The sequence below is a fragment of the Marmota marmota genome, unplaced genomic scaffold (genome assembly GCF_001458135.2).
Source record: "Marmota marmota marmota unplaced genomic scaffold, marMar, whole genome shotgun sequence".
Lineage (NCBI taxonomy): Eukaryota > Metazoa > Chordata > Mammalia > Rodentia > Sciuridae > Marmota > Marmota marmota.
In genome coordinates this window covers 22,554,816-22,581,699 of record NW_026000026.1, presented here as the reverse complement: position 1 = coordinate 22,581,699, position 26,884 = coordinate 22,554,816, and the positions used below count along the sequence as shown (strand labels likewise).

The following is a 26,884-nucleotide window of genomic DNA, read 5'->3' as shown; positions in this document are numbered from 1 at the left end:
AACAAAAAGTAACTGTTGGCTGTCTAACAGGAAAGGGGGGAAATTAAACATTTATTTGAAATACACACACATACACACAAAAATGGCACAGCAATAGAACAGGGTAAATCTACCCACTGCAACTCAAAAACAACTGTATGGCAAAATACAGTTAAGAGTTACCAGGACTGGAGCTGGACACTCAGCAGTAGAGTGCCCCTGAGTTCAATACCCATATGGCAAAAAGTAAAAATAAAATGAGAGAGAGAGAGAGAGAGAGAGAGAGAGAGAGAGAGAATGAGGCTTGGCTGAGTATAAGAGTAGAGCACTTGCCTAGCATGCATGAGGCCCTGGGTCCAGCCCCAAAAAAGTTATCAGGACAGCCTGAACCATCCAGGGAATATTAAGACATGTTGGAAGGTGAAAGGAAAAATGATAAAACAAATTCAGAATGATTAACCCAAACAAAAACTTTAGGATTCTAGATCTCACTGCAAAATAAAGCCAACACTTGCCACATCTGACCATATAAAAACAACATTTTAAGTCATTAGTAAGCTAGCCAACAATTGAGAATACCAGGGTTGTTGTTTTTTTTTTTTTTTTAAATGTGTGTATGTATGTGTTACCAAAGACTAAACCAAGGGGTTGACAAGTCACTGAGCTAGCTATATTCCCAGCCCTTTCTATTTTTTTATTTTGAGACAGAATCTCACTAAGGTGCCCAGGCTAGTCTTGAACTTGCAGTCCTCCTGCCTTCTGAGTCACTGGAATTCCAGGCCAAGAATACTAGCTTTAAACAAAAGAATAGAACAGCTCTACTTCATTTCATACAGTGAATGCATTTCTCATAATAAATGTGTGTTAAAGGTTGACAAGTCAAATCATATTTTGCCACTGAGTCAACTTCATAATTTCAGGACTCTTTTGGAGGGGAGTCTTCCATGCTAAAACATAAAAATTGCCCTTAAGAAGCAAAATAGAGTTGGGCATAATGGAGCACGTGAAAGATCCTAGGTTCAATTCTCAGCAGGAAAAAAAAGAATGCAAAATAAACATTAAAAAGAGATTAACAATAAGATTATAATATTAAGTAATTAATTTAATCATTCATTAACAAGTATTTACTAAGCATCTATTCTGAATATAGATTTAATCTGTGCATAAGTTATTCTCTGTTTAGGAACAATTCCAATTGCTTCTCCCAAGTTTGATGTTCTAAAACCTACAATTTATTATTGAAGTTTTAAGCTTCACAGTTCTATCCTGTCTCTCAGTGATCCCAGTGGCTCATAAATAATACTGATCTCTTTTACATATAAGGAAGGCAAACAACCCAGCTAGCAAAGTAAAGAAAAAAAAAGAGGAGTGTTCAAGCCTTCAATTTGATGGTTCCCTAATCTCTCCAAAAGGCAAAGCAGAGAGACAGGAGACAAAGGAAGAAAAACTCTTTGACTAGGAATCTCAAATAATAAAAGGCTAAAGATATTGACTTTGCCTTGTGACATAATAATAATGAGCACTATCAATAAGTCCTCTAATATAAGATTTGATGTATTTATATTCATTGTCTCTCAATCTACATAATCATTAAACCATTATAACTGTTCCCATTTCACAGAAAAGAAAACTGAGAAGCTTAAGTAACTTAAGGTCCCACAAAGGAGAAAGGAAGAGCTACAATGAAGCCTCAGCTTCCTTCCACCCCCACAAGCCACAATGTCTCCAATACTGTTTCCTCCATTCGGTGACAGTACAACACCAGGAGTCTCTTCCCACTAAATAAGACAACTGGTAAAACAACAATACTGTCTGCAGAGTTAAAAGGAATGGGAGTATTTCCTAGCCACAACTTCCTTCCCTTGGCCTCAGACTGCAAGGGAAGAATTTCTGTTATTCTTGATGCTGACCTCCTGCCACGTATTGGCAGCTCTGAGCATCCTGTCTCACTTGCTCTGTTTGGGCGCTCTGACAATGCCAGTTGTGTTTTGGCCTTGCTTTGCCCACATGTAGTTTATGACCTGCTCCAAGGGGATTTTAATTTTGAATTCAATGAAGATCAGTGGGCGCTTGGGCAGGTTTGTCACACTGGCTGCTATGAAGGAATCCCAAAAGGGACTTTTTCACAAAGCTTGTTTCCCTTACTCTGTCACCAGCCAAGGCCAAGAAAGCAGAGCCTACATGGCCACACTCAAGCCCTAGCAGTGTGCTAATAAATGGTTCATTTATTTGTGAGTTGGCACACTGACTCTTTCCCAGGGCTATGTACATGGCTATCTCCATCTGGTTTCCTAAACTCCCTCTCCACAAAATCTAACCATTCTGTGGGGGCAGCATGGGGCAATAGACAGTCTGTAAGCAAACAGATAAGTGTCGGGGAGGCACGTTCTGGAGCCATCTCACCCAACAATGAGCCACCTCTAAGAGCTACACCTGTGGCCTGCCTGTTGGATCCACCATGAAGAACAAGCTCCTGGGTAGCAGGAACCAATGCACTTACATTATACAAAGCTGATATAGTGCTGCTGTATAGGCCTTTGATTTGGGGCAGAAGGGGGAAGCTACAGTGTGGGTATGTGAACAGAGAAACTGTGGCTGAGGGAGGGAGAAAGAGGATGCGCACATGGCCAGGGAACACCATATATGGCAGGTCTGGATTGCTGGAATCTGGCAGGAGCCTAAATGCCCTACAACTACATCAAAACTGCCTTGGTGGTTTTAAAGAGCCCCCTGTAAAAGCTGCCAGCATCTGCCTGGGCAGTTCTCTAGCTGGACTGAGTCTGGCACTCATCTGCTTCCCAACCCTTCCCATCCCCACAATTTACTTCCTTCTCTTCTTTCCCAGAGGCTTCTTCACTTTAGCTTATAAAATATTCTGGTGTTTCCCCATCTTAAAATAAAAAGCAACAAAATGCTTTCCTACCATCCCTCTAGTGATCATCTTCTCATCTTACTTTGTTACTTGAAACTTCTTTTTTTTTTCATACTTAAACCATCTTTATTTACAAAACACTATCATAAGAATTAGAGTTCCATTTAGCTTCAATTGGAGCAAAAGTATAGTCACTTACTTAAGTAAAAGCAGTTACTTAAAAACTAAAAATGAGAGATAAGTCAAATTCCTTTTGAAGAGAGAGCAAAAACATCAGGTTTCTTGTTGTGGTTCTGGATGTTGAGTAGTAGGCTCATTTGCAGGTGGAAGGAACCATGCAGGGAACTTACTTCTACTTTCAGAATGCAGGGGTGGGGGGAGCAAATCCAGCTCTTGGGGGAAGGTCGTGAGGAAAACACCTCCCTGCATAGACATTTCGCATTGGAAATGGAGGGGGTGGTGGGCCTGGTGGAAAATAATCTCCGGTGCTCCATACCTGTTTCCTGGAGGAGGTGGAGGAAAAAAAGGTCCTCTTGTCATGAACTGACTCCTTGGGTCTACTGGAAACAAGGCACCTCTGACTGGAGGGAAAGGTGCAAAAACAGAGCCAGAGCCAGTTGCTTGGTTTTCAGCAGGGAGAGGTGACTCAGGCACATCAGAGTCCCAGAGATCGTCTATGGTCTCCTCTCTACTGGATTGCCTTTGTGAAGACATAGGCCCATCCCCTTTATCCAAAGGAGGCATATTAGAACTTCTGAGTTCTGTTGGTCCCGATGGTCTACCACAATTTGACCTTGCCTTTGTAGAGGAAGATGTGGATCAGAAGAATATGGTTGGCCTGGTGGAGGGATTATCATCTTGCGGGCCTGTTCCCATGAAGGTGACAGGGGCCCAGTGCCAGAAGGTACTCTCTGAAGATCAGTGAACCTATCACAGCTGGATTCTCTTCTTTCACTGCTAGTCGGATGGTCCAGAGGATTCTCCGGGCCCTTTGAGCCTCTTCCTCCTCCCATTGGAGCCAAAGGTGAGAGTATGAGTGGACCCTTCTTTTCCAAATGGGGAGGTCTCCTTTCAGATGAAGGCCACCCCAATGGTGAGGGCCCATTTGGGGAAGGCTTTCTGCCCAATGCTGAGTTGGAAAATCCAGTGCATGATATGGATCTTTTTCTACAGAAACTTCTTAAAAAGTAGTTTACAATGACTTATTCCCATCCTAATAACTCCTCAAGCTCATATCCTGTGGTTCTAGCCCCCAGAAGGCCAATGCAAAAGTTCTTAACCAGTTCAGGCATTTCCCTGTGCTCCCATGTGATCTGTACTGTAGGATCCCCATATCATTTTCAGGATTTACCAAGATACAGAAGTACAGTGCCTGCCATATAGCTTGGGATCAATAAGTGCCTACTATTCTGTTCACATTCAGAGTAAGAGACCCCCAGCCGCTTGGCCACCAAGAGAGGACACTGAAGCAGGAATCAAAGCATTGCAGAAGGAGCAGTTCACATAGTTAGCTTTGGATTTGTCTTAGATATTCCACTCTGATTAAGTGGACTGTGAGAAATCCACAATTTCCAAAACTGTCTTCTCATTTGTAAATGAGGAAATTGAACTAGATCTGTGGGGGTTTTTGGTTTGTTTGATTTTGTGCTGCTGGGGATCAAACCCAGGGCCTAGTGCATACAAGGCAAGCACTCTACCAACTGAGCAATATCCCCAGCCCCTAGATCTGTAGTTTTTAAAGTATCATATCCCCAGCCCCTGGGTCTGTAGTTTTTAAAGTATCATCTGAGTTTCCATGGAGGTACTTAAGGGTCCTTTATAGTAAGCATGTTGTACAGATATGAAGTCCACCTCCTTCAACCCAAGTAGCAATCCTTTTATCTATTTATATAACTATGATTGAGCATAAGATTTCATTTTTAAAAAGAACTCTGCTAGTAAGAAGTTTGAAGGACTGGGGTTGTAGCTCAGCGGTAGAACACTTGCCCAGCATGTAGGAGGCGGCCCTGGGTTCGATCCTCAGCACCACATAAAAATAAATAAAAGACGTTGTGTCCAACTACACCTAAAAAAATAAATATTAAAAAAAAAAAAAAAAGAAGTTTGAAAACCAGTAGATCCCTCCACCTGGAGTGCTTTCTCATCCACTCTTTCATTTACTTCTACTCATCCTTTAAGTGTCAGTGTAAATGTCACCTTTGCAGTGAAGTTCTCCCAAATACACACCCCAATTAAATTATGTTAGGGAAATAGGTACTAAGATACAGTTAGAAAGGAACAAGTTCTGTTGTGCTATTACACAGTAGGATGACTAGAGATAATAGTAATAAACTATAGATTTTAAAAAACTAGAAGAGGGATGGTGATGTAGCTCAGTGGTATGATGCTTGCCTAGAGAGCATGAGGCCCTGAGTTTGATCCCTGCAACACACAAGCTAAAAGAAAGGATTTTAAAAGTTTTCACCATAAAGAAATGATAAATGGATAAATGTTTGAGAGATATGCTTAACCTGATTTAAACATTATACAACATATACATGTAGTATATCAAAATCATGCATACATGTAGGTATCAAAGTAGAACATTAATGTGTATGTACAACTTTTATGTTTTAATATATCAGTTAAAACAAATTTAAAATTTTTTAAAATGGAAAAAAATGTACAAAAGGAACAAGAGAGGAACTAACTTCAGAGGGAAGGGAAAGCTTCAAAGGGAAGATAACACCTTAACTGGATATTAAAGGAAAAACTAGAATTTGTCAAGTGGAGGGAAGAAAGGAGAAGGGCCTTTCACAGAGAAGAAATTTGCAGAATGGCACCAATTGATTGTAGTAGAGGCAGCACATCTGCTGGGACAGAAATGCCATGCTAAAAAACTTGAGAGAGGAGGGGGATCCAAGTTGGAATGAGAAGACCATGGAATGGGGAAAGGGAAGCCAGAAGCCAAATAAAATATCAGAGATTACCCAACACTGTAAAGGTAAGTTTTATAAAACTTTACACTAAGATACCTGTATGCACTGTGGGTCACAAAGTAAAATGCATGTAACTACGGCTCAGGGTCAAAAAAAGTTTGAATTAGGTGATAGGTAAAGGGGTGGGAAGGAAAAGTCAAGAATTGCAGGTTTTTGGTATGGACACCTGAATGGATTCACAATGCCACTGGCCATGATAAGGAAAAGAGGAGGAGGGGTGCTTTTATCAGGTCCTCATAGGGATGCTGGATAACTCAGCAGCCTAGCAGTTTTTCAGCAGCCACGGTCAATTCTAATCTTGTTCAGCAAAGACAATGGACACATAGTCACTACGACTGCAAGCTCACATGAATACACAACTGATAACGGCCTTCTAGGAACTGGAAGGGTCCCAGTCCTAAATCCCAATTCACAGAAAAAGCATCTACTCTTCTTCCAGAGACCTAACAGGATGTGAGAAATTCTGTCCCTAGTCTAGGAGTCTACAAGGAACCATCACCCTTGGGAACACAAACAAGCACTCTGGAAAGTCTGCTACCAGGATATTTTTATTTATTAGGAGTTTGGTTTTGGTCTTGTTTGAGAGGGCTAGGGAAGTCTTTCTATTTTTATGACTGTTTTCAAAGCTTCCCCACCTCTCCTTCATAGCCCTACCTCCAAGAGGTATTTCAATCCCCATACCTCTAGCAAGTCTACTGAGCCCTAAAATTTGGAAATTGGCTATTCCTTGCTTACACTCCTGGGAGCCTCAAGGAAAGAGGACAGAGCTCAAAGAACAACTTCTCTATAGATTTGAGATAGATCCATCACTCCTGTATCTCTTAGAGAGTTCTCCAATTCTTCTTGGAGGCTCACAGCACAATTGGTAGCATTTGATGACTTTTATGGTGACCTTTCCACTACATTCCTCCCCAAACTGGCTGCCCTCAAACATTCCATATTCTTGTATGTGTTCTGGCTTTTGCTCCTGATAATCTCTAACCTAACATGCCCTCCCTTGCTCTGACAGAAATTCTACTCCCACTTTGTGGCATATCTCAAATATTACCTCTGCTATTGAGCTACCCTTTATCCAATGCCCCTCTGACTTGCTGCCTCCAAATCTGGATTTGTGTACCACAGCACCTGCTTGTGCCCTGGACACAGCTCTCTATTATCATCCAGTATGGACTGTGTATCATCCAGTTTGATCCCATACTTTTGTCTGCTTCCCACTGAACTAAAGTTTCTTGAACACAGATATTAAAGCCTTTCCAACACCCCATGGTCTTGAACACATAGTAGGTCCTAAGCTACTGATTCATTCCACCAACACCTGCAGATAATCAAAACTAAAGGCAAGGGAGAGGGTAAAAGGGAGAGCAAGTGTAGATCTGAAGCGGAAAGCCTCCCTCCCCTGCTTAACTGGTGGTGGTACACCCACTCCTCTGTGAAATTTAACCAGCCTCAGTAATGAAGGCTCAGTAAGCATAGTTTGGAAATTTTAAAGAACTACAAGTAGTTTCAAGGTTCTCCCAGCTGCTGTTAGTCAGGTATTGACCTTGGGATGTGGTCATAGGGATTATATATTTTATTTTGCCATCCACTCCCTCTACCAACTTTGATACCCCTGGCTATATGAGCAATAAAGAGTCTTTTATACAGGGTCTGAATATTATCTTTGAGCTCCTCTGGGAACAGTTTAGCCTTCTCTCAACCCTCCCACCTTTCCAGTGAGTAATTCTACAGTACCACCTCTGCAGTCCTCAGCTCTTGAAAAAGTAGTTTTCCTCTCACTATATCCAGCTTCCCTTCCACACCCTCTTCCTAACCTTCACCGTAAAGAGCAGAGGAAGACAGTGTGCCTTCTCAGCCACCTAAAAGCCATAGCACATTTCAAAGAATAACAGGCAAAGCTAGGAAGGGATTTGATATTGCAGCTTTCTCTGTGATCCCAACATCATTACTTATTCACATTTATTACAGAACTTAGCCATTTCAAATTATAACAGATCATTTTACATGTTTTAGTCTCCCCTATTACACTGTGAGATTCTTGAGAATCCAAGCAAAGTGTTCAGGACATAGTGCATTCAATAAACTAACAACTCAAGAAAAAATAACACAAAATAAAATGCCACCCTAGGCACCTTAGCCAAACTCAGTGATGGTGTGAGTTTAAACGAAACATTTCAGAAGTGATCAAAACCAAAAAGTCTTTATATAGTAGTGAGCAATGTGATGCAAGGCTCAGCTGAAGGCAATTTCAAACAAGGGTCCTTTTGACAGGGCGGCCATTGCCCACGTTCCTCAGATACTATGGTCAAAGTAGTAAACGTGGTTCTCCAGAATGTACTTCCCAAAGATCTGGCAGTTTGAAAATACATTCCCCAGCCCCCACTTCAACGACTCCTATATCCCTCTGACCTTTAATACTGTGTAACAGTAGATGAAAAATTGATTTTCTTTGGCTACCTGAAGAAAAAATATACTGTTTAAGGTGTCAAATATTTTTACACGCAACAAACCTGGCATGAATCTAACCTGTATGCACATTTTAGAGGTACAGGCGTAAATGTCAGTGCTATAATTTGTTATAGGGTTTCTGATGACCAGCAGTGAAAATGACCACGGTTTCTCACAATTCAAACCACTTTTACGTAAATGTGAACTTTTCCTAAAACAGCCAAGGGAGAGAACTTTCCATCCAAGCTCATAGAGTCCCTTAGAGATACTGATAGCATTGTTCACTGGGTTAGGTGTTCTTTCAAAAAAATCCTACAAATATTAGTTTTTTTCTGGGCCTATGCTTTGACCTTTAATAAAAATGTGCTTCAAGACACCAGTTATTAAAATGAAAGGAACAATTTTTCATGTCTGAACAACTGCCATTTCACATAATCAGGCCCTCAGAAGACCATACCTTACAAGTCAACAGTGTTTAAAAAAAAAAATGGTTACTTCATTTAAATTGCTCACTTACCAAACATGAAGTAGGGTTATAAGAAACCATGAATTGAAAGTATCAGGCATCTGGCACCCTAGAAAATAATAATAAAGCATAAATGTGAGAATTTAGATGAAGCATATTAATTATATTTAAAATACTGGTAAGGGTTTGTTCAATGAAAATATTTGGCAGTGTAGTACTCTCAGATTATGCTACTGCAGAGAAGAGCGGTGGAAACATAAGGCAATACCATGGGCTGAAAGAGTACTGCATACAGTAGTCCAGCTTTCTAGTTTTAGCCTTTGCTATGTGGCCTTGGGCAAATCATGTCCTCCCTCTCAGTCTCAGTTTTCTCATTTTGCACAAGGTGGCCTAGAGTAGTCCCTAGGATACCCTCCAACTTCCACATGATTCTATAGTATTTTCCCTTCCTGGGCTTGAATTCTTTTTTTTTTTTTTTAAATAAGCACTCTACTGACTAAGCTATATTCTCAGCCCTGATCTGTAATCTTTTTTTTTTTTAATATTTTATTTACATTTTAGTTTTCGGCAGACACAACACCTTTGTTTGTATGTGGTGCTGAGGATCGAACCCGGGCCGCACCCATGCCAGGGGAGCGCGCTACCACTTGAGCCATATCCCCAGCCCCATGGGCTTGAATTCTAAAAATCTAAGCGAAGACCACCTCCCCTACTCTACTCAAATATCATCTTTTTTTCACTGTAGCCCTACTGAGAAATTTAAGCCTTTCTGGTCTCCTTTTCCTATCTTCTTTAAGGTGACCCAGTGGTGTGGTCATGGTTATACCTAACGATTTACCCAAATAACCAGGAGAAAAAAGTGGGATTCTTGAGAGTTGTAGCTGAACAAGAAAGCAGATTTTACCTAATCAAAGGCTTTCATCACCCCCAGGAATGACAAAACTGGGCAGGGCTTCTTCTTGGTTTCAGATCCCACAAATCAGATCTGTGATCAAACATCCAAGCCTCTCAATTCTCAGATCTCTAAAATGTTTCTGGCTGGAAAAGGGATCTCCCACTGAATGTGCCCTCCTTATTATATGACAAGGAGAAAAGTTGGAGCAAAAGGATGAAGAAGCAAGAGAATCTGAGAAATGTGGACACTTCTGGCAGAGTCTATCCTTTGGAGCAATGACTCAAGAAAGAAGTCGCATTCTCTTTCAGCTATTGATGAGGTATACAATGACTAAATGATAATGAATAGGGATCACTTGGAGATAAAAACATAGGCATGATCCTTTGAGGTACACTAACACCACCAATACTAATAAGGAGCAGAAATTCACTGTGGGTTTACTATGTGCCAGACATTATGTGCTTCACATGTATTAGCTCAACCAATCCTCCCAACAACCCTATTAGGTAAGAATTTATATTATCCTCATTTGACAGGTGAGAAAACTTAGAGAGATTAAGATAATTGCTCAAAGTCATATAGCCATGAAATAAGACACCTGGCATCAAATTCACATCTGCTTGATTCCAAATACTATGCTCTTTTTGGTGGGGAGGGTGTGTGTGTTGTACAGGAAATTGAATCCAAGAGCTCTACCATGGAGCTATATCCCCAACCCTTTTTATTTTTTATTTTGAGACAGGGTCTCACTAAATTGCCCAGGCTGACCTTAAATTGGTAACCCACCTGCCTCTGCCTCCGGAGTCACTGGGATTACAAGCATACACCACAATGCCTGGCCCAAATACTGTGTTTTTAATTGCTACTCTAACTGCCTAAGAAGGGAAACCAACATCCAACAGGGCTCATGCTACATGCCAGGTCTACTACTAGTCATCTTAATATATTATCACACTTAATCCTCACTTTAACCCTGGAGGGAAGCATTGTAATCCTCTCTTTAGAGGTGAGGAAACAGACTCAGAAAGGCTAAGTGACTTGCGGGCAGCCACAATATTAAGATGCTAGTGGCAGGGCTGGGGTTTGAATCCAGGTCTGTCACTAAGTGACACCAAAATACTCTGGAGAGCCTACTGGGAGGTGCCCTGCAGCTGTCAAGTGGACTTCCTCTCTGAGCCCAGCAGGAGGGAGGTGAAGGCTGGCCTGGCCAGGCTCAGCTATTAAGACACACGCCATCTGAGAGTGGGCCAACAGCCCTCCACCTAGAACCAGAATAGCCCTGAGAAACTCTCAAGCCTGGATCTGAAGTTGGGTCTTTTCTTGGATGCTAGAACAAAACATTAAAAAGAAAAGTTTTCTTGGAAGTCTGTCTTTCAATCTGGAAAATGAAATTTGGCTGCTTCTAAAGGACAATCTGTTCAACTGCTAACTCTACATCAAAGCTTCTCAGCAGCCTCCAGGAGCCTTTCCAATTTTCTCAGAGAGGGAATCAGCACTTAGACTGGAAAGCACTGACAGACAGACAGGCCAGCAGCTGGACCTGGGTCACAATTTCCCCTTCTTGGGGTCAGCTCAGGGCTGAGGATGAGAAGAGAGCTGGTACATGATTGAGTCCTTGTACCCACTGGTGTTGAAACAGAAACCCACAGAGAAAAGCCCTAAAAAATAACACCAATGAAGGCTGACTGTGAGCAACACAAAAGTACAGCAGATTCTTTAGCTCGACCAAAAGTCCTTACATACTTCAAAATTAAAACCTGCAAAAGCCTTTGCAATGATCACATTCCTCTAGCGCATATATGGAGCATTATTTTCTGAGACTAGGTACACTTCCTTTCTTTACACCAAGTTAAAAAAAAATTAAATAATCCATCACTGTTGAAGGAAGGCAGTATTAACACATTTTAATATGGGGTCAGGCTGGGTACTTTTAATCCCAGCAGCTCGGGAGGTTGAGGCAGGAGGATCACAAGTTCAAGGCCAGCCTCAGCAATGGCAAAGCGCTAAACAACTCAGTGAGACCCTGTCTCTAAATAAAATACAAAATACGGCTGGGGAATGTGGCTCAGTGGTCAAGTGCCCCTGAGTTCAATCCCCAGTACAAAAATAAATAAATTATATACACACACACACACAGAGTCAGACTGTGTGGTTCAAAACCTTGACTCTTTCCCTTACTTACTGCATGACTCTGGGTTAAGTTACTTAGCCTCTCAGTGCCTCAGCTGTCTTCTCTGTATAAATGGGGAGAATAAGATAACCTACCTTAAACAGTCTTTGTGAGGATTCAATTAGCTAAGGCCTATAAAATGTTTAATGAAATGGTTTGTATTTAATAGGCACTCAAAAATACTTGTTATTGTTTTACAATGAATTATTTAAATATTAGGGTTTAAATTATCTTTGAAAATCCTTACTAATAGTTAAGATTGCATCAAAAAAATGACAGGGGTGAACCTTGACTGAGTTTTGAACTAAGAACTTATTAATTAAGGCTTCTCCTCTCCAAGGTAATCAGCTTCTTAAGGACTAATGACAAAAACTCTGCAGGCAATGGTGTGGGATTAAATAAGTTTTACTGATTGGCCACCTCTACTCTAGTGTTTTTTTTGTTTTTTTTTCGTACGGGGGATTGAACTTAGGGGCACTCAACCACTGAGCCATATCCCCAGCCTTATTTTTTTTTTTTTTTTAAGAGACAGGATCTCACTGAATTGCCCAGTGCCTCACTTTTTGCTGAGGCTGGCTTTGAACTTAAGATCCTCCTGCCTTAGCCTCCTAAGCCACTAGGATTACAAGCGTGCACCACGTCGCCTGGCCAAACTGCTCTTAGTAGAACTGATCTCCTAACACCAGTCAGAAAACTGCCATGTATTGTAGGCATGCTGCTCACTTATGATGGGCAAGGGGCATTATTCAAACATCTTAGAAACAAAAGCAGTTGCTCATATTAGAAACAACAGTAGCTGAAAAAAATTTTTTTCATTTTAACACTTATTATAAAAAATGTGCTGCATAGAGAGAGGCTGGGGTTGTGGCTCAGCAGTACAGCGCTGGCCTCACACAGGCACCACATAAAAATAAATAAATAAAATAAAGGTACTGTGTCCAACTACCACTAAAAAATATATTTTTTAAAATGTGCTGCTTTCCAATATTTATGAATTCTCTAAACATCCATTTTTTATAAACTTCTGACAATAATTTTGTAATCAGAGAAGAAAATCTATTTATTTTCAACAATTAAATTCAATTAGACTTAAAAAAGAATGAAAGAAAAGAAATAACAGAAGCTACTAAGGTATCTTATCACTCAGAATCCCCAATATCTAACTCTCTAGATTTAAACCTATGAACACCAAGGCTGTGAAATGACAGAGAGTCTGTAACTCTTTTGTGAGAGACTGTCCAGGAGTTTGACAGGCATAACATATTGTGAGTAAACAACTCACTAACATATAATCCTTAAGAAAGGGCTCTAGCTTCACTTTTGCTGAGGAAGGATAATGCTGGCCAGTTGCCTGAGGCTCTCAAGTCTCAGGACTCTAAAAGGTAAGCCCTACAAAATCAAACATCAGAGTGAACAATGGCCAATGTAAAGGTGTGACAGGATATGTGTTTGTGTTTGTGTGTGTGTGTGTGTGTGTGTATGTGTGTGTGTGTGTGTGTTTCCTTTTCTGATTCTAAACTTGCCTGGCCTACTCTATAGAATCCAAGGGACAAGAAATTCTCATTATTTTAAAGATTTTTTTTTTTTAATCTTTTGCCTCCAGATGGTACTTTCCAAATTTGCTCCCTTTTTATTCACTCGCCGTACTTGAAACCACTTTGGTTTGATTTTAAAACTTAACCTACCCATGAATGATAAAGATGAGCATACTACAAATGAACTACTATTGGTCTTTAAAGGCAATTTTCTAAGTCTTAGAAAATCTTAGACCCTAGAGAGGTGTCACTGAAATATTTACTGACACCTTAGACAACTATATTGAATGACAAAGCTAAGACAAAGCCCGCTGAGATATATACACCATAGCATATAGAAACAGTTTATACAACACTAACACACATCTCACAGATGTGGCTCTCATTGAAATATAATCAAGTATGCTGGGTGCAGTGGGACATGCCTATAATCCCAGTGCCTTGGGAGGCTAAGGCAGGACGATCACAAATTCAAGGCCAGCCTCAGCAATTTAGTGAGTTCCTAAGCAATTTGGCAAGACCTTATCTCAAAAAACAAAAAGGGCTAGGGATGTGGTTCAGAGGTAAAGCATCTGGGTTCAATCCCTAGTACCAACATAATAGTAAAACTATTAATATAGATCACAATTCCTAACTTGCAGTTATATTCATTCACAGGCAATGTTACAGTGGGAAAATCTCTAGATTTTAAGAAAGACAACACAGGTACAAGGCCTGGTTCTCAACTGTTTCTGAAAACAAGACAAAAATAAACTTTTCTTAAGTTTGTAGTTTACAACAGGCTATGAATTGAAACTTGACATATTAACTTAGATATGTAATAATAATCTTATTATCCGACACTATAATACAATATAATAGCTAAAGAACCTTCAATAATGAGGAGCTTATTAAAACAAAATAGCTAGTAAACATTCTTTTAAATTAAGTATACTAAATTTAAGTTATTTGTTGAATAAAATAATAATAGATATCTGAGGATGAAGTTTTTATTCAAAAAAGCAGCCAGATATGGTGGCACACACCTGAAATCTCAACTACTCAGGAAACTGAAGCAGGGATAACAGGTTTGAGACCAGCGTGGGCAACTCAGCAAAATCTTGTCTAAAAATAAAATTTAAAAAAAAAAAAAAAGAAAGAAAAGAACTGTCGGACTGGGGTTGTAGCTCAGTGGTACAGCACTTGCCTAGCACATGTGAGGCACTGGGTTGGATCCTCAGCACCACATAAAAATAAATTTTAAAAAATAAAGGTATTGTGTCCATCTACAATTAAAAAATTTTTTTAAAAAAGGACTGGGGCCAAGTGCAGTGGCACAAGCCTGTGATCCTGGTGGCTTGAGAGGCTGAGGCAGGAGAATGGCAAGTTCAAAGCCAGCCTCAGTGAAAGCGAGGCACTAAGCAATTCAGTGAGACCATGTCTCTAAATAAAATACAAAACAGGGCTGGGGATGTGGCTAGGTGATCGAGTGCCCCTGAATTCAATCCCCAGAACCCAAAAAGAAAAGAAAGACTGGAGATGTAGCTCAGTATGCACAAGGAACTGGGTTCAATACCCAGCACCACAAATAAAAGAAAAAGAAAAAGAAAAAAATATGTATGTATATATGATGGGATATATTTAAGTATATGAATTCAAGAAACCACTTAAGGAAAAAAATAGCTTTTAATAATAATAGTTTATTCATTATGTAGGAAAGTATATTTCCTCCTTTTGGACTAATTCATCCTACAATGAGAAATTGTTATAGCTTTTAACAAAGAATAAGTAAGAAATGGAAAATGGACAATTAATTGGGATTACAACTGAATATGGTACTTCAAGTCTCTAATGTCAGTCTGCTGAAACAGTAAAATAAAACAACTTGTGTTTGATTTTTAAAAACAGAACAGTTATTGGGGCTGAGACTGTAGCTCAGTGGCAGAGCACTCGTCTAGCACATGTAGGCACTGGGTTCAATCCTTAGCACCACATAAAAATGAAACAAATAAAATAAAGGCATGCTGTCCATCTATGACTACAAAAAAAAATTTTTTAAACAGAATAGTTATTAAATAATCAAGACTGCATCTATCTTTCTTCATTATTGCTAACATTATACAATAATGAACATTACTGCAACGCATTATAAATGTGTGGTCAGAAAACAATATCAGATTCATAAACCTTCTAGGTGTTTGCTCTTTTGAGGAAATGGCTATACTATAGCACGCTCTTCTAAAATCTGTGGAACTGGAAATGGTTTCAATTCTTCCAGTAATTTCATAAGTATTCATTTTAATTAACTTTGTTAATAGCTACAACAGTTTATAGCATCAAAATTAATATTGTATTGATAAAATCAACTGCCAGGGGAGGTCTAAGCTAGTAAAACCCTTTTGGAAAGCAATTTATCAATCAACTATAAACAATAAAATTATATGAGCCTTTTAAACCAATAGTCCTTTTTTTTTATTTTTTTAGTTATAGATGTACATAATATCTTTATTGATTTTTATGTGGTGCTGAGGGTTGAACCCAGTGCCCTACACCTGCAAGGCAAGTGCTTCACCACTGAGCTACAGCCCCAGCCCGCCAATAGTCCTTTAACAGAAGAAAAATCTTGAGGCTCACTCCAGAATTGACTAAAACAATTAAAAACTAGAAACAAAGGAAGAATGACTGGCAAAAAGTCCATGTCAAAATGCTAACTAAGGGCTGGGGCTGTAGCTCAGTGGCAGAGTGCTTGCACTCTAAGCACATGTGAGGCACTGGGTTCGATCTTTAGCACTGCATAAAAATAAACAAATAAAATAAAGGCATGCTGTCCACACACAACTACCCCCCCAAAAAATTTTTTTAAATGCTAATTAAAACATCCTCAATGTAAAACAGGTATGGTCACTACAAGTTCTCTGACTTAAAAAAGACACATGTACAGGAGGATGATAAAGTCAAAGTACTAGACAAATTTGTAGGGGTTTTCCAAATTTGTTTAAAAAAAATGATTTATTTCTATTAATATGTTGTTTTTTATTCTACCAAGAGAAAAACAGCTTGTATTATATACTTTGTGCAGGAAAAATTGTTTCACAAATGATTTTTTTAAGTATCTATCCTATTAAAATGCATCCATAAAAATGAAAAATAGATTCACTTTCCTGTCCAGAATTATTAAATGGTAACTTACTTAGAAAGAATTCCTCGAAGTCAGTTTTCTCCACACAGCTAGTATACATGCGCAGGGCTGCAATCTTAATTTTCTAGACAAAGAGAACAAAAAACTCAACACAGGACCAAGAGGATATTCCAGTATCATAAGAAATGGGTCATAAAATCATACATTTCTTCAACTAGAAGGGTCTAAAACCTATCTCTAGGCAATTTAATCTAATACAGTTTTTTTTTTTGGGGGGGGCGGTTGGTACTGGGGATTGAACCCAGGAACACTTAACCACTGAGCCACACATCCCTAGGCTCCCACTCCCCCTGCCTTTTTTTTTTTTTTTTTGAGACAGGATATTGCTAATTGGCTTAACCCTTGGCCAAGATGCAGACTAACTTTAAATTTGCCATCCTCCTGCCTGAGGGAAAGGATCCCTATAATCCCTAGCCGTGCAGAGACTGGAGATGACGGGTGTGCACCACAACTCCCCATCCAGCTGACATTTTTTTCTAGCCATTTTCTAGCCACAACTTTATACAATGTTAAGAATGTTAGCATGAAAATGTCAAAGATTTCTCTCAATACTTAAATGAAATCACTCCTTTTAATTTTTCACCACATGTGAACTTCTAAGCCGATGTTCAACATTATCCACAACAACTCTTTATACTCTGAAATCCTTTATATTAAAAAATTACTTAGGGTTGGGGTTGTAGCTCAGTGGTAAAGAACTTGCCTAGTACTGGTGAGGCACTGGATTCAATCCTCAGCACTGCATAAAAATAAATAAATAAAATTACCTATTATTTTTACCAAAATCAAATAAAAATCTTTCATCTTTTCCTCAAAAACATTACTAACAGTCTATAAATCTTTTATTTTGGGCGGGGGGAGGTCTTTTCCATATTGTCTTTAGTTTTAATAGTTTGTAGATTAACAATACTGTATATATAAACAAAAGTTTCTAATGAATATAAAATACAGTAGAACACTCAACCTTTTTCTATTTCCCAAAGTAATAAAAATTTTCTCAGAATTTTATTTATTTATTTATTTGTTTGTTTGTTTATTTATTTATTTTTGGTGCCAGGGATACTGTACCACTGAGCCACATCATATCTCTATCCCTTTTTATTTTTAGACAGGATCTTACTAAGTTGCTTGGGGCCTTGCTAAATTATTGAGGCTGGCCCCAAACTTGCAATCCTTCTGCCTTCAACCTCCCAAGTCACTGGGATTACAGGCGTATGCCACCCTGCCCAGCTTAGGATCTTGATATAAATAACAATTCTAACTTATTTGCTAACCTGTATACTTAAGATTTGTATATTTTACTGTATGTAATTTATGCCTTAATAAAGACAAATCTAAAAATCAAAAGTAAATTCCTTTGAATTGTGCCTGATGTGACACTGTACACCTGGAATCCCTGCTACTCAGGAGGCTGGGCAGAAAGATCATTAGTTTGAGACCAGCCTAAGCAATTTAGTGATACCTTGTCTCAAAATGAAATTAGGAAGGTGTAGGGATGTAGTGCAATGGTAGAGGCAAGCACAAGGCAAGCACAAGCCCTGGGTTCAATCCCCAGTACTGGGTAGGGGAGGGGAAGAACTAAACTGAATTGTTAAAAGTCTGAAGACCAACTCAGTGCTACAGAAACATATTTTCAAGGATTTTTTAAAACATCTCATTAAGGGGGCAAGGTATCACACACCTGTAATCCCAGTGATTTGGGAGGCTGAGGTGGGAGGATTGAAAGTTCAAGGCTAGCCTCAGCAATTCAATGAGACCCTGTCTCAAAAAAAAAAAAAAAAAAAAAAGGTGGGGAGCTGAGGACATGACTCAGTGGGAAAGTGCCCTTGGATTCAATCCCCAGAACCCCCCCCAAAAAAAATTTTTTTTCCATTAAGGACATAACTAACTTAAATTAGCACATCAAGGAAACCACTTGTAGAAGTTTTATTTTTCTTTCTTAAAAAGACCGGGAAAGGGCTGGGGTTGTGGCTCAGCTATAGAGCGCTTGACTAGTAAGTGCGAGGCCCAGGGTTCGATCCTCAGCACCACATAAAAATAAAAAAACAAAATAATGGTATTGTGTACAACTAAAAAATAAATATTAAAAAAAATAAAAGACAGGGAAGTGTTCTCTTCAGCAGCACATATACTAAAATTGGAATGATAAAGAAAAGATTAGCATTGCCCCTGCGCAAGAATGACACACAAATCTGTGAAGCGTTTCATATTTTTGTGTACAACCAGTGACTTGAAAAATTGTGCTCTATATGTGTAATATGAAATGAATTGCATTCTGCCGTCATATATAAATAATTTAGTAAAAATAAAATAATTTTTAAAAAAGGAAAAGTTAAAACTCAAATATGCAAACAAAAACATGCACAGACTAAGAATGGCATAGCAATTGAAGACAAGCAATGTCCAATTCACTGGAACTGTTAATAAAACTTCAAATCACCAAAGATAAACTATACCCAATGCTATACAATGTTCATATTTTTCTATACATTCTAGAGTCAAAAAAAAAAAAAAAACCCAAAACCAAAACAGTGTCTCTGATGAGCAGAAATGCCTATAATAAATTAAGCCAGGATTATGTTTCTGATTGTAATGAAGATTTGTTAATTTGAGGTCTATCACATTTTCAAAGCCTTTTATCTAAAGCTTATATGGAAAAAAAACAGAACACATACACAAATGAAAATCAGATATATAAGTCTGGGGAGTAAATCAGCAGTTTAGAAGTCTACCTTTAAATAAAACTCATGGTAAAACTCTAAAAAAGAAGAGCAAATTAAACCGAAAAGCAAGCAGAAAGAATGATAGCCTAAAAAATAGAAACCAATGAAAAATAATATAGAAAATCAAAGAACCTAAATTTGGTTCTTTTAAAATATCAGTAAAATTAGCCAGAGGGGAGGAAGAAAAGAAAATACTGGGGAATCACAGTAACCAAATTATATTGTTACATGTACAAATATGTAACAATAAATCTCACCATTATGTATAATAATTATGTACAACTATAATACATCAATAAAAATATGGAAAAAATAAAATCAAAATGGAAAAATTTGAAAATAAATAAATAAAATTAGCCAGATTTATCAAAGAAATAAAACAGAGGATTTAAAGTGCCAATATCAAGAATCAGAGAGGAGACATAACTACATATCTTAAAGGCATTAATAGGATAATGAGAGAATATTATGAACAACCATGGGCAATGAATGTGATTACTTAGATGAAATGGGCAGATTTTTGAAAGCTACAAACTAGCAAAACTCACAAGGATAAATAAAAAACAGGTATAGTCCTGTATCTCTCAAAGAAATTTGATTTGTGGTTAAAAACTTTCCCATATAGAAAACTGCAGGTCCAGATGGCACCTTAGAGAATTACACCCAATATTTATTTTTATTTTGTGCTACTGGAAATTAACTTGGGGGACCTCAACCACTGAGCTACATCCCTCAATCCCTTTTACTTTTTGTTTTGAGACAAGGGTTTCCCTAAATTCCTAGGCTGACCTCAAGCCTGAGATCTTCCTGTCTCAGCCTTCCTGGCCCCTGAGATTATAGGCATGTACCATCACACCTGGCTCGTGTCATTTCTTTAAATGTTGGGTACAGCCACACACTCCTTTAATCCCAGCAACTCCAAGGCTAAGGCAGGAGGACTAGGAGGCTGAGGCAGGAAGATTGCAAGTTAAAGGCCAGCCTAGGCAACTTAGTGAAACCCAGTCTCAAAACAAAAAAATAAAAAGGGCTGGGGGATGTAACTCAGCAGTAGAGCACCCCTGGATGGGATCCCCAGTATTACAAAAAAAAAAAAAGGAAAGAAAGAAAGAAAAGAAAAAAAGAAGGAAACAATACCAAAGCTACACTTCCGGTAAAGTAGAGGAAAAGAACATTTCACAACTCATTTATAAAACCATTATCCTGATATCAAAATCAGTCATTAGAAGAAAGCTAAACTGCTGGGCGTGATGCTATAATCCCAGCAGCTTGAGAGGCTGAGACAGGAGGATTGCGAGTTTAAAGCCAGCCTTAGCCCTGGCAAGGAGCTAAACAACTCAGTGAGACCCTGTTTCTAAATAAAATATAAAATAGGGCTGGGGATTTGGCTTAGTGGTTGAGTACCCCTGAGTTCAATCCCTGGTACCAAAAAAAAGAAAGAAAGCTAGGGGCTGGGGATGTGGCTCAAGCGGTAGCGCGCTCGCCTGGCATGCATGTGGCCCAGGTTCGATCCTCAGCACTATATACAAACAAAGATGTTGTGTCTGCCAAAAACTAAAAAAATAAGTATTGAAAAAATTCCCTCTCTCCCCCTCTCTCTTCCCTCTCTCTCTTTAAAAAAAAATAGAAAAAAGAAAGAAAGAGAGAAAGCTAAACTTTAGAATTATAATCTTCATAAACATAGTTGCAAAATTCCTTAATAAAATATATAAAAAGGACAATATATCATGATCAAGTGGGATTTATCCATAAATGCAAAGTTGATTCAACACTGGCAAATCAATCAATGTAATTCACCTACATCAAAATACAAAAATAAGAAAAGAAAACCTGTTTAACTTTGTTAACATCTGCAGTTATTTTAAGTACTTAACCACAGAATACATTTTGGGAAGCACTGATCTGTACAATCCTCTAAATAATGCTATCATTATACTACTATTATGGCCTTCTCAGGTCTATTCCTAACCTTGAGATGGGAATTCTGGAAATCCCTTAGTTTTCCACCTCATTTGACAATGTTTATGAGCTGAGAATAGAAGGAAAACAAAACAGACAAAAATCTGTGCCCTTTAGAAACTTATGGCCTTGGGCTGGGGATGTGGCTCAAGCGGTAGCGCGCTCGCCTGGCATGCGTGCGGCCTGGGTTCGATCCTCAGCACCACATACAAACAAATGCTGTGTCTGCCGAAAAACTAAAAAATAAGTATTGAAAAAATTCCCTCTCTCCCCCTCTCTCTTCCCTCTCTCTCTTTAAAAAAAAATAGAAAAAAGAAAGAAAGAGAGAAAGNATTAAAAAAAAAAAAAAAAAAAGAAAGAAACTTATGGCCTTGTCCAACTCCAGATCAGTTTATAATTTTAACTAAAATCCCTAATTGTTTATTTCTTGCTCTTTTTTTTTTTTTTTTTTTAATCCTGTAGTTTCCTTTAGGTTCCTCTATATAAAGTCTGTTAGGTTCACAATTAATCACCCTGCCCTAGGAAAAGCAGACTTGCCTCCAAGGACCACATCTCTCCTTGAGAAGGAAGCTTTCCCCCATAATATGTTCATGAAAAAGCACTCATTACAAATAATGAAGAGTTCACCAGATTGGCTCGGGTATTTATACAGTGCTCAAACTGTAGAAATCAAGAGCATTTTACAGTTCTTCACTTTTCCTGCAGCAAAGCCAAGCCTTTATACTTGGGTGAGCCATTTTCCTGGACAAATCTCTAAAGCAAGTCCCTGAAGATTATCACACAGGGACTGGACATAATAAATGGAAAGAAGTTATCCAAGAATTATGCATTAATATAAGTTAAAGAGGTAAATGGACTAAATGTCCACCAAGTCAATACAAGCTGTTCTGGTCCTTGGATGATTTCATGTTTATTTCATTCTAACTTTGGAAGGGTTCGTCAGGCTACTTGACCGAAACAGAAGTATCTAGGACAGCTTTAGGATGATCTCCCAGAAACTGATAGTTTCTGTACTGAATTCTATGCATTCTATTCTGTACTGGAATTCCTTCTTCAGCATTCTTGACTCATGAATGGGCCCCTGTTAAATAAGATCAATGACTTTTTGCAAGGCTACCTATCTTACTGAAGAACAGTTCTTAGATTTTCATTGTACTGAACTTAAATCTGCTTCATATAATATTCATTAGACATTTTTCTGGCCATTGGAGTAACTCGGATAAGCATCCCTGTTTCCTTCAACCATTCTTTATTCAACAGTTTCTAAGCTTTCACAAGACTCACTGTCCAACTCTGAATATATTCCAGTTTCTCATGTCCTTCAGAACAAAAATAAATTTTTGGCTCAATGCTAATACAAAACCTATCCATTCCATGGCATGTGCTTGAATCATGGCATGTGCTGTCCTTTCTTATATGATATTGCTATACAAATATAATGTAAAAGAGTGGTTATTTCAGGATACTACAAGAAATAAGGAAAAGCTACATTTAAAATCCTAATTATGGGCTGGGGCTGTAACTCAGTGGTAGAGCACTTGCCTCACATGTGTGAGGTACTGGGTTCAATCCTCAGCACTACATAAAAATAAGTAAAGATACTGTATGTCCATCTACAACTAAAAAAAATTTAAAAAAAAAGTTTTTAAAAATCCTAATTATGACTCTAAAGAAAAATGGGAACTATACATTAAAACATTAAAGAAAAGTATAAAGACATTTGATACTGCTGTCATGGACAGATAAGCCAGCATTTTACTTCCTAATGAAATACATAAAGAATTCTGTAAATGCAATCAAATACAAGTGTCTAGCCATAGATTTCTGAGTTAACATTGTTGAAAGGGCTCTTTAGTTTTTCAAAATGGAGGCTGGATGGTGGTACACACCAGTAATCCCAGCAACTTGGAGGCTGATATAGAAGCATCAAAAGTTCAAGGCTGGGGCTGGGGATGTGGCTCAAGCGGTAGCGCGCTCGCCTGGCATGCGTGTGGCCCGGGTTCGATCCTTAGCACCACATACAAACAAAGATGTTGTGTCCGCCAAAAACTGAAAAATAAATACTGAAATTCTCTCTCTCTCTCTCTCTCTCTCTCTCTCTCTCTCTCTCAAAATAAAAAAAAAAAAGTTCAAGGCTGTGCCAGGCACGGTAGCACACACACCTTTAATCTCAGGAGGCTGAGGCAGGAGGATCACAAATTCAAAGCCAGCCTCAGCAAAAGCAAGGCACTAAGCAACTCAGTGAGACCTTGTCTCTAAATAAAATACAAATTAGGGCTGGGGATGTGGCTGGGTGGTTGAGTGCCGGAGTTCAATCCCCAGTACCAAAAAAAAAAAAATTAAAGGCTCCTCTGAGCAACTTAGCAAGACCCTATCTATAAATAAAAAGTAAAAAGAGTTGGGGGGCTAGGGTGGTGGCTCAGTGATACAGCATTTGCCTAGCATGTGTGAGGCACTGGGTTCGATTCTCAGCACCACATATAAATAAATAAAATAAAGGTCCATTGACGACTAAAAAATATCTTTAAAAAAAAAGGGGTGGGGTCAGGGATATAGCTCAGCAGTAAAGAGCCTCTCAGTTCAATTCTTGGAAATAAAGGGGAAGTGGGGGAGTTGTATCTAGATTTTCCCAACACAATCATAGTAGAATGGTAGACTTTGGTATTTTGCTGTCATAAGTTTTAAAAACAAAGATTATAGAAAGTAGACAATGCCACATCACAAAGATATTTTTTAATGCAAACATTAGGAATTTAGTTGAGGTCACAAAGGGAACCAAAAAAAATCAGAGGCTAACCTAAGCTACAAGAGTGAAGGGATGTTCTTGATGATTTAGTAATCCTCCAAATGGTGGCCAATTTTCCCTCTGGAATCATAAAAAAAAAACAGACTAGACAAAGCATATGGTAGTAACCAAGTGGAACCCAATCACCAAGAAACGAATAAAACAGTACATTTTTCTTTTCTTTCTTTTTTCTGCTTTCATTTCCCTCTTCTAATTTTCAAACAAAACATATTTCAAGTTTTAAAATCTAAATCACTACCTTTTTTAAAAAATAGGGGAAAAGATTCTGGTTAATACATTACTAAATAAGTCAATAATTTATCAACCGTCAAAGAATTAAGATGAAAAATACATACATACATACACACACACACACACACACACACATATATAACTTTAATAAACTTAATATTTCCTTGATGATTTGGAAAGTACCTCATAACCTCAGGGTCTCAAGAATATCATTACTACTTAGCATTTGTGCCCTCTCTATACATTTCAAAAATCCCCTAATAAAAAATAAACAAATTCTTGTGCAATCACTGCTGAATTTTCAGAATTCACATACAAAGCAAAACCTCTATCTGCTGTAGTAATGACTGTTAGGAAGAGAAAGCAAGTAAGAAGAAACAAAGAATAGAGTCCATATTAAAACTGAAATTCTAATTTGAATCCAACTTGTTAAAACGGTATAAATGTCATTACTTATTTTGAGCAAAGTTATGACATTTTCTAGAAATGTCTTTCCTACCACTTTGTGTTGGTATGCTCTGACTTACAACTGACAATGATTAGACTTATCAAATATTCTAGCAACCTTGAAAGGCATTAAGAGACACTTTGCCACAGTGATAGAATAGTCATAGGAAATAAGTGGGATGAGAAGAACAGAATCACTAATGTTCTATTACTAAATTGATTAAAGGTATAAATAAGAACCAGTATACACCTGATACAGAGAGAACACTCATTCATTTACAGCAACTACTGCATAAGAAATAAGGTCCTAGGTCAAGTATTGACAAGAAGTCAATTATAACAAAGTCATGGAGTCAATTTTAATAAAAAAGATGCTTTTTCTAAAATTTTAAAGAATGTCACTATAATGACCTAGGGGAAAAAATCACTTAATGAAAATGGATTCATCCTACACTAAGGGTGTGACTCTATATCATGTACAGCCAGAGTAATGAGAAGTTGTATTCCACTTGTGTATAATGTGTCAAAATGCATTCTACTGTCATGTATAACTAATTAGAACAAATTAGAAAATAAAATAATTTTTTTAAAAAATGAATTCACTGGAGACTTATGCTTCCTTAAGAATGCCGCCCGTCTGACCCTCTGCACTCTTCTACATGGCATACCATGTAGCAAGGGCCTGAAAGGTGCAATCTTACTGGGTGCCAGCTACTGTAAGCTGCTTCCAAGGCAGCTTACAACTAAAAAAGGAATATTTCAGTCCCACATGCTACATTTCAGTCTCACTGATCAAGAAGTGGGGGCTTGAGGTGGGGAGTGCATTTCTAAGAAATTATCAAAACAACATATGAATTTCATGAGAGCAAACAAGCTTTAAAAAAATCTTCCATGGGAAAGAGAAAGAACAAAACCCAAAATAAAAAAATGAGAAGAATTTAGAAGACATTACCCATTTACTGTATTTCAATGGTCCTGTGAATCCCATGGCTTCTATTATCTTCGTGAAAGCACCAACCTTCTCTTCAACAGGCTGTAGGGAATCCTTGGTAGCAGAAAGCTATTTAGTCAAATAGCCAAAGAGAAAGAAACCAAAATAAGTTGTAAAAAAAATTGCTTAGACATTTTATTCCCTACAATTTTTTTTTTTCTTTTTGTACTGAGGATTGAACCCACAGGCACTTTTACCACTAAGCTATATCTCTAGCCCTTTTTTATTTTCTGTTTTGAGACAGAGTCTTGCTAAGTTACTGAGGGTCTCACTAAGTAGCCTAGAACTTGCAATCCTCCTGCCTCAGCCTCCCTCCTGAGTCACAGAGATTACAGGTGTGTGCTACTGAGCCTGCCTTACCTTCAATTTTTTTGTGTGTGGGGTTTCGGGGTGGGTACCAGGGATTGAATTCAGGGGCTCTCAACCACTAAGCCACATCCCCAGCCCTATTTTGTATTTTATTTAGAGATAGGGTCTCACTGAGTTGCTTAGTGCCTCACTTCGGCTGAGGCTGGCTTTGAACTCAAGATCCCCCTGCCTCAGTCTCGGTTTCCTACAATTTTTATTTTTCATTTCATTAGACATCAGAACAGTGCAAATACAGCTGAAATGTTTTTTTGTTTTTTGTGTTTTTTTTGAGAGAGAGAGAGATAATTTTTTAATGTTTATTTTTTAGTTTTCGGAGGACACAACATCTTTGTTTTTGTATGTGGTGCTGAGGATCGAACCCGGGCCGCACACATGCCAGGTGAATGCGCTACCGCTTGAGCCACATCCCTAGCCCCAGCTGAAATGTTATCTAATATATGTCTTCCAAATTACAAAGCAAGTGATATCCACTTCACTGACCATGGGCTTATGAGCCCACGTCTAGGAAACGATAAATTTAGGATCTTTAGAATAAAAACTATATCAAAAAAGAGTACTTTCAAAATGAAATTTTTTGGTTGTTGTTGGTATTGTTTGTTTAGGGTTTTTTGGGAACTTGGCACACACTAGGCAAGCATTCTACCATGGAGCTATATTTCTACTCCTTAATAGGAATCTTGATCCCCATCTCCTAAAGAAAAATTCTGTGAAGAGAAATATTCTGTTTATTGGTGTGTAAAAGGAAAAGTGAGAAAAATACTATTTGAAAACAGGCAAATCATCCAAAACCACAGTCAACCAAAGTAAACCCTGAATACAATGTTTTTCAACTCATATATATAT

At 38.3% G+C, this 26,884-nt stretch overlaps 1 protein-coding gene and 1 non-coding gene across 3 annotated transcripts in view; one reads left to right on the top strand and one right to left on the bottom strand.

Annotated features, from left to right (window-relative positions):
* LOC107138635 (ubiquinol-cytochrome-c reductase complex assembly factor 1) overlaps positions 1–26,884 on the bottom strand; it is a 94,088-nt gene that overhangs the window by 50,294 nt on the left and 16,910 nt on the right. For both annotated transcript variants that reach the window (XM_048811068.1, XM_015481303.2), the window contains exons 4-6: positions 25,634–25,741; positions 16,510–16,582; positions 8,792–8,849 (exon numbers count right to left, since the gene is read on the bottom strand). In XM_048811068.1, coding sequence (XP_048667025.1) covers positions 8,792–8,849; positions 16,510–16,582; positions 25,634–25,741 — 239 coding nt within the window. The remainder of the gene's footprint in view (positions 1–8,791; positions 8,850–16,509; positions 16,583–25,633; positions 25,742–26,884) is intronic.
* On the top strand, positions 18,626–18,732 carry LOC125619270. Its single transcript, XR_007350758.1, has one exon. It is a non-coding gene; the product is annotated as a U6 spliceosomal RNA (small nuclear RNA).